Here is a 12,500-nt window from a genome sequence, read left to right as displayed (position 1 = left end):
CCAGGCTCTTCTCCTCCTCATAGCTCATCTCCTCTCCTCCGCTCCTCCCACGGCCGTGAGGATGTCCAGGCGAGGGCTCCGCAGGGGGCCAGCGTACAGGGACAGCTCCCAGCGGGGAGCGCTTTAAAGCGGGCACGCTCACGAGCACCGTAGGGGGGGGGGAGCAACTGGGATCCGGAGAAGGCTCCAGAACCAACCAACACCTCCAGGCACGAAGGAACGGAGAGACACTGAGAATTGCAGAGAGAAAAAGAGAGATTGAGAGAGTGACACCAAGAGAGGAGGAGAGAGAAAGAACAAGGGATTGAGAGAGTGGGATTAAGCACAGAGGACAAACTCAAGTAGTTGATCGACTCGGCGGGGAGAGGGAGAGAACAGAGAAGGGGGAGGCGTGTGTGTGTGTGTGTTTGGTGGGGGGGGTTGTGGGTAGAAACAGGAGCAAGCACAGCTCAGAAACCCTATCCTCTGATCGCTCCAGCAGACTGATAGAGACCCGCCACAGACACACGGACAGACAGTCCCAGAGAGCGTGTGAGGATCGCTCGAGCGAAAACGAAAATCAAGACGGGGGGGCGAACGAGGGAGGAAGTGAGGCATCCGATCCGACCCTCGGGGCTCCACGTGAAGGAGAGGAGAGGAAGAAGTGACAGCAGCGAGAGATCATCGGACACCCAAAGAGAGAGAGGGAAGAAGGCGGAGGGAAGACGAGAGCGAGGGATCGCGGGAGAGACGGCATTGTTAGCGTCGGGGCGCGTCATGGGCTATGGGGGCCATGGTGACCTAGCGTAAATGGCTACTCTTGCCCACAAGCTGCTGCCAGTGTCTGCTGCTCAACCCTTCTTCTCCTCCTCCTCCTCCTCCTCTATCCCCCCATCCTCTTCCTCCTCCCACTGCTCCTCAGTTGTCCCCCTGCTCTCCTCCTCCTCTTCCCCTGTAACCTCCTCCTCTCCTCCCTCCTCCTCCTCTTACCCCTCCTCCACCTGCTCCTGCTGCTCCTGCTGCTCCGGGGAGGGTCGAGTGCCCTCCGTACCCAGCCGCGTGCCCCCATCATGGGCCTGTGGAAGCTGGTGCGGGGCCTGCGTCAGCTGGAGCTCCACCGCCTCATCCTGGCCCTCATCGTCTTCTGCCTGCTCTCCATGGCCTTCCTGGCCTACTATGTCTCCAACAGCCCCAAGATCAAGGAGGCGCCCCCCATGCCCTTCAGCGACTGCGGAGGGGGCGCCAACCTCGGGGTGCCGCCCAACGGGGCCGGGCTGGGAGGACTCGGGGCCGAGGGAGGCGGCCAGAGGTCGCCCCTCTTCCTGCTCAACCCGGCGGGGGGTCGGCTGCGGGACGCTGCGGAACAGGCCCGGGTGCGGCTGTCGGACCCGACCCGCACGGAGCCGGTGGTGCTGGTGTTTGTGGAGAGCATCTACTCACAGCTGGGCCAGGAGATCGTGGCCATACTGGAGTCCAGTCGCTTCCGGTACCACACCGAGGTGGCACCCAGCAAAGGTGATTTTTTTTTTCAATCCACAATCCATCTGTCTCCATCCATCCATCATTCATCCATCTATCCTTTACTTAGCCGTTTATCTTCATTTATTAATTAATTTTTGTTTTTATATTCGTTCATTCATAATTATATTCATTCATTTATTGGGTAGTTTTATCTCAATTCTGAACGCTTTTGGAAATATTATTCATAGCGTTTTGGATAAAAGCTCTTCTGTCAAATTAACCCTGAAGAAGGTCACGCACAACTGAAAAATGTCTGCTTGATGTTCTGTACAAAAGAATAAAGGACACTTCCATACTGTCTTATATCCATGTATGAGTACTGTCTATGTCTATACTGTCTATGTCCTCACCTAGATTAGTCTATGTCTGCATGGGAAAGCAAGAAACGTAATTTCAAATTCTTTGTATGACCAGTGCATGTAAAGAAATTGACAAATAAAACCAACTTGAACTTGAACTTGAATTAACTTAAACTGCAGAGTGCCTCGATTCTACTCTCTCGCCCTCAAGATTTGCTTGTGCCTTAACCATACACAGTAAAAAATGCAGTGTTAATTCAACACTTAGAGAGTGCTTTGGGACCAAATGAACTCTAGAAGGTGTTAAATCGACTCTGTCAGTGTTGCATTAACACTGCAGTTTTTACTGTGTAGCCCCATAGTGCATGCCGTTCCACCGGTGGAATGCTGTAATAGTCATTCAAAAGTTAACTACTGTATTATTACACTACTATGACGTAACACAGGGCCTTTAGCAATGCACTATGACTTGGCGATTGCCTTTCTGATGACAGCAAATTTATAATGCTGTATTTTAACGTGTTAAAAGGGGACATGCCGACGCTGATGGAGCGCGAGCAGGGCCGCTACGCGCTGGTGATCTACGAGAACCTCCTCAAGTATGTGAACCTGGACGCCTGGAACCGCGACCTGCTGGACAAGTACTGCTCCGAGTACGGCGTGGGCCTCATCGGCTTCTTCAAGGCTAACGAGAACTCGCTGCTGAGCGCGCAGCTCAAAGGCTTCCCCCTCTACCTGCACTCCAACCTGGGACTGCGCGACTACCGCATCAACCCCGCCGCGCCGCTGCTCCACGTCACGCGACCCAACCAGGTAACGTACTGTAACGTACCACACCACCACACGTCTGGAGAAAACCATTACAATCATAGGTAGCAAGATTTGTATTGCACATATGCACCCGTCGGTCAATGTGCTTGAGAGGAAAGAAAGAGAAGAGAAGGGAATTTTGCAAACAAAGTCTCAATACTGTAGCTCCGCTTGTAGTTGGTTTAATTCACTTGATTTAATTAATCATATTAGTTTTACTTGTTTATTTTGATTCTTTTGTGTGTGTGTAATGTTACTGTGCTGTACTTTACTTTACTTAACTTTACTATGCTTCCACACCAGGTTGAGCCCGGCCCGCTGCCCGGGGACGACTGGACCGTGTTCCAGTCCAACCACAGCACCTACGAGCCGGTGCTGCTGGCCAGCACCAAGTCCTCTGAGGCGCTGGCCCACCTGGGCCAGAACCGGGCCATGCACGCCACCGTGATCCAGGATCTGGGCCTGCACGATGGCATCCAACGCGTGCTGTTTGGCAACAACCTGTCCTACTGGCTGCACAAGCTGGTGTTTGTGGACGCCATCGCCTACCTGACGGGCCGCCGCCTCTGCCTGCCCTTGGAGCGCCACCTGCTGGTCGACGTGGATGACATCTTCGTCGGCAAGGAGGGCACGAGGATGAAGGTGTCAGACGTCAAGGTGAGTGGCTGTTGTCTCTCGCTTTTTGCTCCCTCTGTCTCTTGATCCACCCACTTTGGTATCTCTAGATTTCTATTATTACATTACATTAGCATTTAGCAGACACCTTTGTTCAAAGCGACTTACAAGGAGCAATTTAAACAAGTGCAGGGTAAGGCACAGTGTACAGTTGCAACACTGATAGCATTGTCCTACACAGAGTAACTAAAAGGACGATGCATTAAAAAGTAGCAGAAAGTAAACAAAGACATCAAGGTGCAGTGTACAGTTGCAACACTGACAGCATTGTCCAACTCTCTGGTTATGTCTCTCTGGTTCTCGTGTTGTCTGTGTGGTTATTGAGGCTTTCATTGTTTGGCGCAGAGAGAGGGCATCTTCATGTCAAGGAGGGCGTGTGCATGAAGGGTGTGGTTTAGAGACTGGGAAGGGCTCGTACTGACCTGTGTTTTCCATGTGCCGCTATTAAGTGTGGCTGGCAGTGTGCCGATTTACATTGACTTTTACATCATGCTAAAATGGGGACACCTCAGTGGCTGGATAAACGTTGCCCGCTTTACAGACATCAGGGAAGGGACTAATGAATCAAAAGCCATTGGGGATTTTTTTTTTGGGTGGAAGGAAAGAGGGACCCCAATAATTGGATCTTCTATGGGGCTCATGCATCTCTATGGGCAATCCCAGCCTCATCAGGCCCCGCGACATTAGGCACACGGAGCACACTACAGCTCTAGACATCACATTACACACATTAATTGCATTAGTTGTGACATAATTGCATTACGTGTACAAATCCCCCTCCGGCCTAATAATGATTGCACACCAAGCATCCTCTTCTGAGCTCTCTCTTGCCAGGCAGTGATTGGTTATTGACCGGGGCCAGCTTTTCCACAACTGCTTCAGATGTCCAATTGCGTGCTGTTAGACAACAACAACAACAACAAAGTTTCATGTTGAGGGCTTAATTACAGCAAGGATAAGTAGGCAACCCGCTGCAGTCATTCATGCACGGTACAGTAGAATATTGGGGATCTGCCGTGCTGGTGCTTGGCAAGTTGCCAAACGCATCATCACTGGTAGCCACGTAGAGGTGGCCTTATGCTTAGGGGAGTCTGTCTTGACATGGGAAGGTTGCATGTTCAAATCCCCTATCATCCTCGGATGAACGGCTTTTGAGGAAGGAACCTAAACTCGCATTGCTCTACAGACCATAACCAATACGTACCATTGGCAGTGGCTTAGGGTAAAAGGGACAGCTAAGTATAATGTAATGACTGAAACAGCTGTTGGAAGTTGCCTATTCCTTTATTAGCCCAGCGCTCTCCCTCATGATTGAGGTACCCTGACCCTGGTACCGTCCCCTCCGAACTGCTGTCTTTGGGGTGCCTGTTGGGCAGCCCCCTTGCTTGCATTCACCCTGAGGCGTAAATGCATTTTCGAGTGTGCTGAGTCTCCCAGTGGGACATTCGCTTTTGTCTACAAAGTACCTTTTTATTATTATTGCACTGAGCTTTGATCAGACATCAAGTTGATGATCAAATTGACGACTAAAATTGACACGGTCAAGCTAAAAATAAAAAGGCATTGCAGCAGCAGCCTTTGCAAGGCTGGCCAGACACCAGGCCACTGAGAGGCGCCATCCACAGGCATGCATGGGTGCCCAGATGAAGGCCAGCTGGAAGAGAGTTTCTAGCTCTTACACACACACGCACGACCGCACAGACGCGCACATGCACACACACACACACACACACACATACACGCACATGGATCAAAGACGTGCAAAATGGCATTGTCATTCAGTGTAACGGATAGCTTCTGCTGACTGTAACGGTAAAAAAACATGATTTTTTTAATTGTTTCAAGTGAATGAATGACAGCCGAGGCCTTCATGAATTCACTGGAAAAAAATAAAATAAAAAGAGTCATGTTTTTTACAGTTACAGTCAGCAGAAGGTATCTATTACACTGAATGACAATTTCATTTTGCACACACACACACACACACACACACTACATACAAACGCACACTCACACATACTCATACGCACACACTCTTACACACACACACAGACGCATGCGCACGCGTGCGCACACACACGCGCACACACACACACACAGAGACGCGTGTGCACACGTGCAAACACACACACACACACACCACATTCACCACACACACACACACACACACACACACACACACACACACACACACACACACACACACACACACACACACACACACACACACACACACACACACACACACACACACACACACCCCACTTAGGGCAAATAAAGACCAGTGCTAATGGCAGAGCTGTATCGGTATTCCACAACATTGCCCCTTTTCTCTTTTTTTCCCCCATGAATCTAAATTACTGGAGGGTTTAGTGAGGATTCCAAGGGCGCATGGGGACCCCTGAGCTCTGCTCTGCTCTGTCACGGTTCGTTTGAAGATATCGGCTAAACAAGATCTGATTGGCTGAAAGCCCTGCAAGACTCCCCAGCGGAGTTTGGGGGAGGGTTAGCGGTGGGTTGCTGAGCTGACAGCACTGCTATTCAAGGGCGAGAATGATGAGAGGCGAACGATCACCAAGGGGGGCTGGGATAAGAGTGCAAACACTCCAGGAGGAAATGGAGAAAAATGAGATCTAAGCGTTCATTCGTCTTGATTTTTAGAGGCATTGTTTGGTGAGGGCTTGTGGGTTATTGTATACTATTCAGGGTGTATTTTGGGGGATTGTGGGGAATTGTGGGATATATTATAGGCCAGTTTGGGGGTGGTAGGAGAAGGCTTAGCCTAATGTTGTCCACTTGAAGCTGAGTCTGTTTTTCACACAACACAGAACACACACTATAATGGGGGCTTTTATCCCCTAACTTGATCTCTATGCGCTGTACCATTTTTATCAGATGTAGTGGTCTGGTATGAACAGTGAATGTTTTCTGCCGCTTTAGTATTTAAAAGGCCCTACAAAGAGGAAAGGGAAAGGGAGAGGGAGAGAGAAAGAGAGAGAGAGAACGTGCGAGCAATAGAGAGAAAGAGAGAGAGAGAGAGAGAGAGAGAGAGAGAGACAGAGAGAGATAGCGAAAGAGACAGAGAGAGATAGCGACAGAGACAGAGAGAGATAGCGACAGAGACAGAGAGAGAGAGAGAGAGAGAGAGAGAGATAGAGAGCGAGACGGTGCGGGAGTCCGAGAGATAGTCGGCTGTCTGAGGGCAGAAGAGGACAGACTGCTAACTGAGAGGGTTATGGCCTGAAGTCTGGGAGCTCTCTTTCGCTCTCTCTCTCTTTCGCTCTCTTTCGCCCTCTCTCTCTCTCTCTCTCTCTCTCTCTCTCTCTCTCTCTCTCTCTCTCTCTCTCTCTCTCTCTCTCTCTCCTTCCATCTAGTTGTGGTGGCCAGTGGTGAGCTAATTGCCCCCCGCCATCAGCCCCCTCATTAACCTGCTATTTATGGAGCTCCACTGGCTCTCGCGGGAACCTGCTCTCCACTCTCAGGCTGAGGAGAGCAGAGCGAAGGGGAGAGAGAAGACTCAACTGGGGGGCAGCACCACGCTGTTAACCTGAGGAGAGGGGCAGAAGAGGTTTAACAAGGAGAGGAGGGAGATGGGAGAGGAGGGAGAGGAGAGTGGAGGAGGAGAGGGGCAGAAGAGGTTTAAAAAGGAGAGGAGGGAGAGGAGAGTGGAGGAGGAGAGGGGCAGAAGAGGTTTAAAAAGGAGAGGAGGGAGATGGGAGAGGAGGGAGAGGAGAGTGGAGGAGGAGAGGGGCAGAAGAGGTTTAAAAAGGAGAGGAGGGAGATGGGAGAGGAGGGAGAGAAGAGTGGAGGAGGGAGATAAAGGTGGCGAAGGAGAGGGGGAGAGAAGATCTTCTGGCACACCCACACAGACCAGCACTGGACTCTAAACCTGAGGAGGGAAGGAGAGGAGAGGAGAGGAGAGGAGGGGAGGGGAGGGGAGGGGAGGGGGAGGATGAGAGGGGAGGGGAGGGGAGAGGATGGAGATGGGAGAGGAGGGAGATAAAGGTGGCGAAGGAGAGGGGGAGAGAAGATCTTCTGGCACACCCACACAGACCAGCACTGGACTCTAAACCTGAGGAGGGAAGGAGAGGAGAGGAGAGGAGAGGAAGGGATGAGAGGAGAGGAGGGGAGGGGAGGGGAGAGAGGGAAGGAGGGGAGGGAGATGGGAGAGAGATAAAGGTGGCGAAGGAGAGGGGGAGAGAAGATCTTCTGGCACACCCACACAGACCAGCACTGGACTCTAAACCTGAGGAGGAGAGGAGAGGAGAGGAGAGGAGAGGAGAGGAGAGGAGGGGAGGGGAGGGGAGAGAGTGGGATAGAGGAGGATAGAGAGAGGAGGGACAGAAGTGTCACTGGCACACCCATGGGGCCCAGCACTACACTCTGTCTGAGGAGAGAAGAGAGGGGGATGTAGAGGATAGGTGGGCGGAAAGGAGGAAAATGTAGGAGGAGAGGAGCTCCACTGGGCACCCACAAGAACCAGCAATTCGCCGTGTCTGCTGTATAATCCGGTGTGAGGGATGTGATGGGAGGAAGGAGACGAGCAGCAAAAGAGGAGAGGAGAGGCAGCAGAGGGATGAAGGAGAAGAGAGGAGAGCGGGTGAGCTCTATCCATCTCCCCCCGGCTCCTCTCCTGCACAAGCGGTGTGGAGCAAGAGGAGAAGAGGAGGGGGACAGCCGTGGTGTATTGATGAAGGAGTTGGACTGTAGATCACAGGGTTGCAGCAAAGAAGGTGGACCTAACAAGAAACGTCATTTTATTTCTTTTCCGGTATCCACTTTATGTCGGGTGAACGCCCCTTTAGGAGACCTTCGGTTAGGAGACCTTCGGAGTCCTGAGGTTGAGAACAAATCAAGTCCCCTTAGCGCTGTAGATGGCGGTAGCGCACGTCTTGAGCAAACACCTCAAAAAGAGAAGAAGAAGGAGGAGGGGACAACTCCCCCTTAGGAGACCCAACTTGAGCATACGCTTTTGCATTGAGTGGGCGTGTTTTGCGTCATGTTTCTCTTATCCAGTATTTTTGGTTGCAGGTTTTCAATCCCGACCCCACCCCTTATCAATCCCTCCCTCCAGCACTGACTGAGGTGCCCTTGAGCAACGTACCTAACCAGACATTGCTCCAACAACCTATAATATCTGTAGGTCACTTTGGATAAAAGTGTCAGCTAAATGTAATGCCATGTAATGTAATGTAATGTGAAAAGGAAAGAAGAGGGGAAAGTGGAGACAAGAAGAGATGAGGGCAGAAGAAACAGAAGAGAAGAGAGGAGGGATGAAGTGTAAGAGGGGAAGGAAAATAGAAGAGGAAATTAGGAGAGGGAGGGAGTTGCATGCAGCTTCTACACACAGCTCCAGTGCTGAGCAGAAGGAGAAGATAGGAGAGGAGAGGAGAAAAGATGGGAGAGGAGAGAAGAGAAAAGATGGGAGAGGAGAGAAGAGAAAAGATGGGAGAGGAGAGGAGAGGAGAGGAGAGAAGAGATGAGGGGAATGGAGAGGAGAGAAGAGATGAGGGGAATGGAGAGGAGAGAAGAGACGAGGAGAGGAGAGGAGAAGAGAAAAGATGAGAGATGAGGAGAGAAAAGATGGGAGAGGAGAGGAGAAAAGCTGGGAGAGGAGAGGAGAGACGAGAAGAGAAAATATGAGAGGAGAGGAGAGAAGAAAAGATGGGAGAGGAGAGGAGAGGCAAGGCAGTGTGGTGAGTTCCAGGACTCCACCACCACTGCTGCTGCTACCAGCTCCAGTGCGCTCAATTAGCCCGACTCCTGCAGCACTAAAGACTTTATTAAGAGGAGCACACACATACACTCTCTCTCTCACACACACACACACACACACACACACACACACACACACACACACACACACACACACACACACACACACACACACTCCGCATTAGCACAGTGTTAAACACACACACACTCACGTACCCTACATTAGGAGAGTGTTATACACACACGCACACATGCACACACACACACGCACACACACATATGCACACAATGCACGTACCCCCCATTAGCACAGTGCAGGAATACTCCCAACACCCAAAGAAGAGAGAAAAACACATAACCGCCCCAGGGTCCTTGTCTGAGCTGTGCGGAGTCTGTTTGGAGTGCTTGGTGAGGCTGGAGGGAGGTGGACGTGTTCGTGTTTGAGTGTGTGCGAACATATGTGTGTTTGTGTGTGAAAAAGAGAGCTTGTGTGCGTGTGCGTGTGCGTGTGCGTGTGCGTGTGCGTGTGTGTGTGTGTGCGAACATGTTTGTGTGTGTGTGTGTGTGTGTGTGTGTGTGTGTGTGTGTGTGTGTGTGTGTGTGTGTGTGTGTGTGTGTGTGTGTGTGTGTGTGTGTGTGTGTGTGTGTGTGTGTGTGTGTGTGTAAAAGAAATATATAAATTGGCCCCATGGCCCGAAGGTGCTGCTCCACTACGGCACACATCAACCAAATTAGGGAGCTTAATGAGGAATAATGGGCTAATTAATTAGCCATCGCAATGCAGACAACTGGGGACACACTTCACTCTCACACATACACGCTCACACACAATCAGGGACACGCTTCACACACATGCACGCTACAATTCACACAACCGAGGACACACCACACACACACACACACACACACACACACACACACACACACACATGCCATGCATACATAGGGACATGCTTCAGAGTTCAAAGGGTGGATGTCAATGCACCCAATTGTGTGTGTTTTAATGTATGCATGCGTCAGTGTTTGTGTGTGCAAATCAGGACATGATTCGTGGACATGAGTGTGCGTGTAAGGTACAGGAAGTGTGTGTGCGTGTGCGTGTGTGTGTGTGTGTGTGTGTGTGTGTGTGTGCGATGTAGGAAATAAGTGTGCCACTTCATGTTTTCTGAGTGTGCGTGTGTGTGTGTGCCCTTGAGTGAGTGGAGGGCCCGGCGGAGTCAGTCAGCCAGTTAATTAGGCCGTCATCAATTAAGACAACACAAGCACGGCAGCTGCACCCAGAGGCAACGGGCTGGAGCGCAACACAGGGCTGGGGGATGGGGATGGGGTGAGGAGGGGGGAGGGGGGGTGTTGGCACAACAATATGACCAATAACTGGAGGATGGGGGTGTTAGCGCAACAACATGACCAATAAAAGGGAGGTCTGTGGTGTTGAGACAGTAATATGGCCAACATACATGTATATTGCATATAATTAGGACAGTAATAGCACAGCGTATGTCTCACAATGGGCACATTCAGCATATAGCATAGCATATGTTGGCCCATATAATAGCACAGCCATATGGCCAGGGGCAGAGGATGGAGGTGTTGTGGCATGTGTGGTAATGCGGGCAACGGAAGGAAGCATGGGTTAGAGAAGGAGGAAAGGGCAGGGGAGGGTGATGGAATGGAATGGAGGAGGGGAGGGTGATGGAATGGAGGGGGTGATGTAGGCAGTGGACCACAGCAGGAGTAAGGAGAGTGGAGGTGAGATGCTGACTGGGTGTTGTGTGGCAGAGAATGGGAGTATGTGGCGAAAAGTAAGGTGTTCTGTTTTGTGCTGTGTATGTGGCGAGTTGGGCAGCATATATAAGTGCAGATCCATGGTTCCGACAATCTCAGTTACCCCCTTCACACTTTCGGGGACTGCTATAAATAAGGAATGGTCAATTCCGTAACAGCAGAGCATGGACAAACAAGGGGTGGGTCAGACAAAAATAGAACTTTACCGTAATCGGCAGTGCACATCCGCGGACATCAGCGCCGGTGTGCCGGGTTGTGTATTGAAAACAGTGGAATCGAACGTCAGCAGAGCAGTGCTCCGCCCTTTGTCGGAACTGGTGTGTGGAGGCCTTTAGATGGACAGCACAGAGGCTAAAGGTGGCCCAGAGGGGCGGGCACATGAAGAGAAGGGTGTAGTTCAGTGGGAGAGTACGGTGGAATAGGCCCATGGGGGCTGGGTGGTGATGCACACACACGCACACGGACACGCACACACACTTACACGCACACACACTTAAACGCGCACACACACACACACACACACACACACACACACACACACACACACACACACACACACACACACACTGACCCAGTCACAGGTCTGTTGGGAGGCGCTGTCACTACTCATCTCCAGAGATCAGAGCCAGACTGATGAACGCAAACAGAGAGAGAGAGAGAAAAAGAGAGAGATGGGTGGATGGCTAGAATGTTGGAATAGATGGTTCCAGAACAATAGGGAGAGCGGTTGGGAGAGACAGACAGAGGGAGAGATGTAGAGAGATGCTGCAACGTGATGGAGAACGAACAAGAAAGAGCAACAGAGAGACAGATGTGGAATGATGGATAGATAAACAGCAGTAGAGAAATGGGAATTGATAGATGGATAGACAAGGAGCATTAGAGAAATGCTGCAGCTTGCCTTGATGTGAGAGCCTGACTGATTCTGAGCCAGTTTAGCCTGACCTCACAGAATTCCCTTAAATGGACACCTACCTTTGGAACAAGGTATCTGTGGCAGTTTCATGGATTTTTTTGCCACAGTACTGTTAGTTTAACATTAAAAAACTGAGAAACCTGTTGTGGAATAGCCTGCCTTTTCCAGTCTGTCAGTACCATTGTATTACTAAAAAAGAATGGTATAGCAAATTAAGCCCAGACCAAAACAATCCCTAACCCCTAACCAGAAAGAAATGTTTACGAGAAATGTCTTGTCATTTTTTTTTCCTTTTTTGAGAAATGCCTTTTCCATTGGGTTTTCAATTTCGCTACCAAATTGTGCTAAAATCCTAACTATCAGTAAGAAATGTTTTTTGCGAAAAAACAAGTTCGAAATTAGAATATTCCTGGGAAGACTGGGGGAACTTTCACAGAATTTTGGCAAAATCTGTGAAACTGCCACAGATTTTGTGTCACAATGGTCAGTGTTCATTTAACGGAATTCTGTGAGATCATGTTGGCCTTGCCTGATTATCATAGACTTGCAATCGAGATTCGAGAAACAACGCAGCCGAAGGTGTTGCGTCACTAGGAGGGCGCAGCCTGGCTCATGTTGGCCCACTGACTTGTATATCATTGTTTTGGCCAGTTTTACTGAGCAGCAACAGCAGCAGCATCAATGCCAATGTCTGTAGCTTCAGGCCCTATAGCCTCGCATACTGCTCAATAAGCTTTAACATCCAGCATTAACACACCCAGCAGCAGCGCTTTACATTGTTCTCCACCTGTTACACACAC

General features: G+C 50.5%; 1 protein-coding gene across 2 annotated transcripts in view; it reads left to right on the top strand.

Annotated features, from left to right (window-relative positions):
• Nucleotides 1-12,500, top strand: part of ndst2a (N-deacetylase/N-sulfotransferase (heparan glucosaminyl) 2a) — a 226,451-nt gene that overhangs the window by 172,728 nt on the left and 41,223 nt on the right. For both annotated transcript variants that reach the window (XM_063191916.1, XM_063191917.1), the window contains 3 exons: nucleotides 1-1,494; nucleotides 2,329-2,612; nucleotides 2,913-3,266. The exon at nucleotides 1-1,494 is cut by the window's left edge and continues 32 nt beyond it. In XM_063191916.1, coding sequence (XP_063047986.1) covers nucleotides 1,050-1,494; nucleotides 2,329-2,612; nucleotides 2,913-3,266 — 1,083 coding nt within the window. In that variant the 5' untranslated portion in view covers nucleotides 1-1,049. The remainder of the gene's footprint in view (nucleotides 1,495-2,328; nucleotides 2,613-2,912; nucleotides 3,267-12,500) is intronic.

Source organism: Engraulis encrasicolus, chromosome 24 (assembly GCF_034702125.1).
Source record: "Engraulis encrasicolus isolate BLACKSEA-1 chromosome 24, IST_EnEncr_1.0, whole genome shotgun sequence".
NCBI lineage: Eukaryota > Metazoa > Chordata > Actinopteri > Clupeiformes > Engraulidae > Engraulis > Engraulis encrasicolus.
The sequence above is the reverse complement of the archived record's forward strand: the minus strand, read 5'-3'. Positions and strand labels throughout refer to the sequence as shown.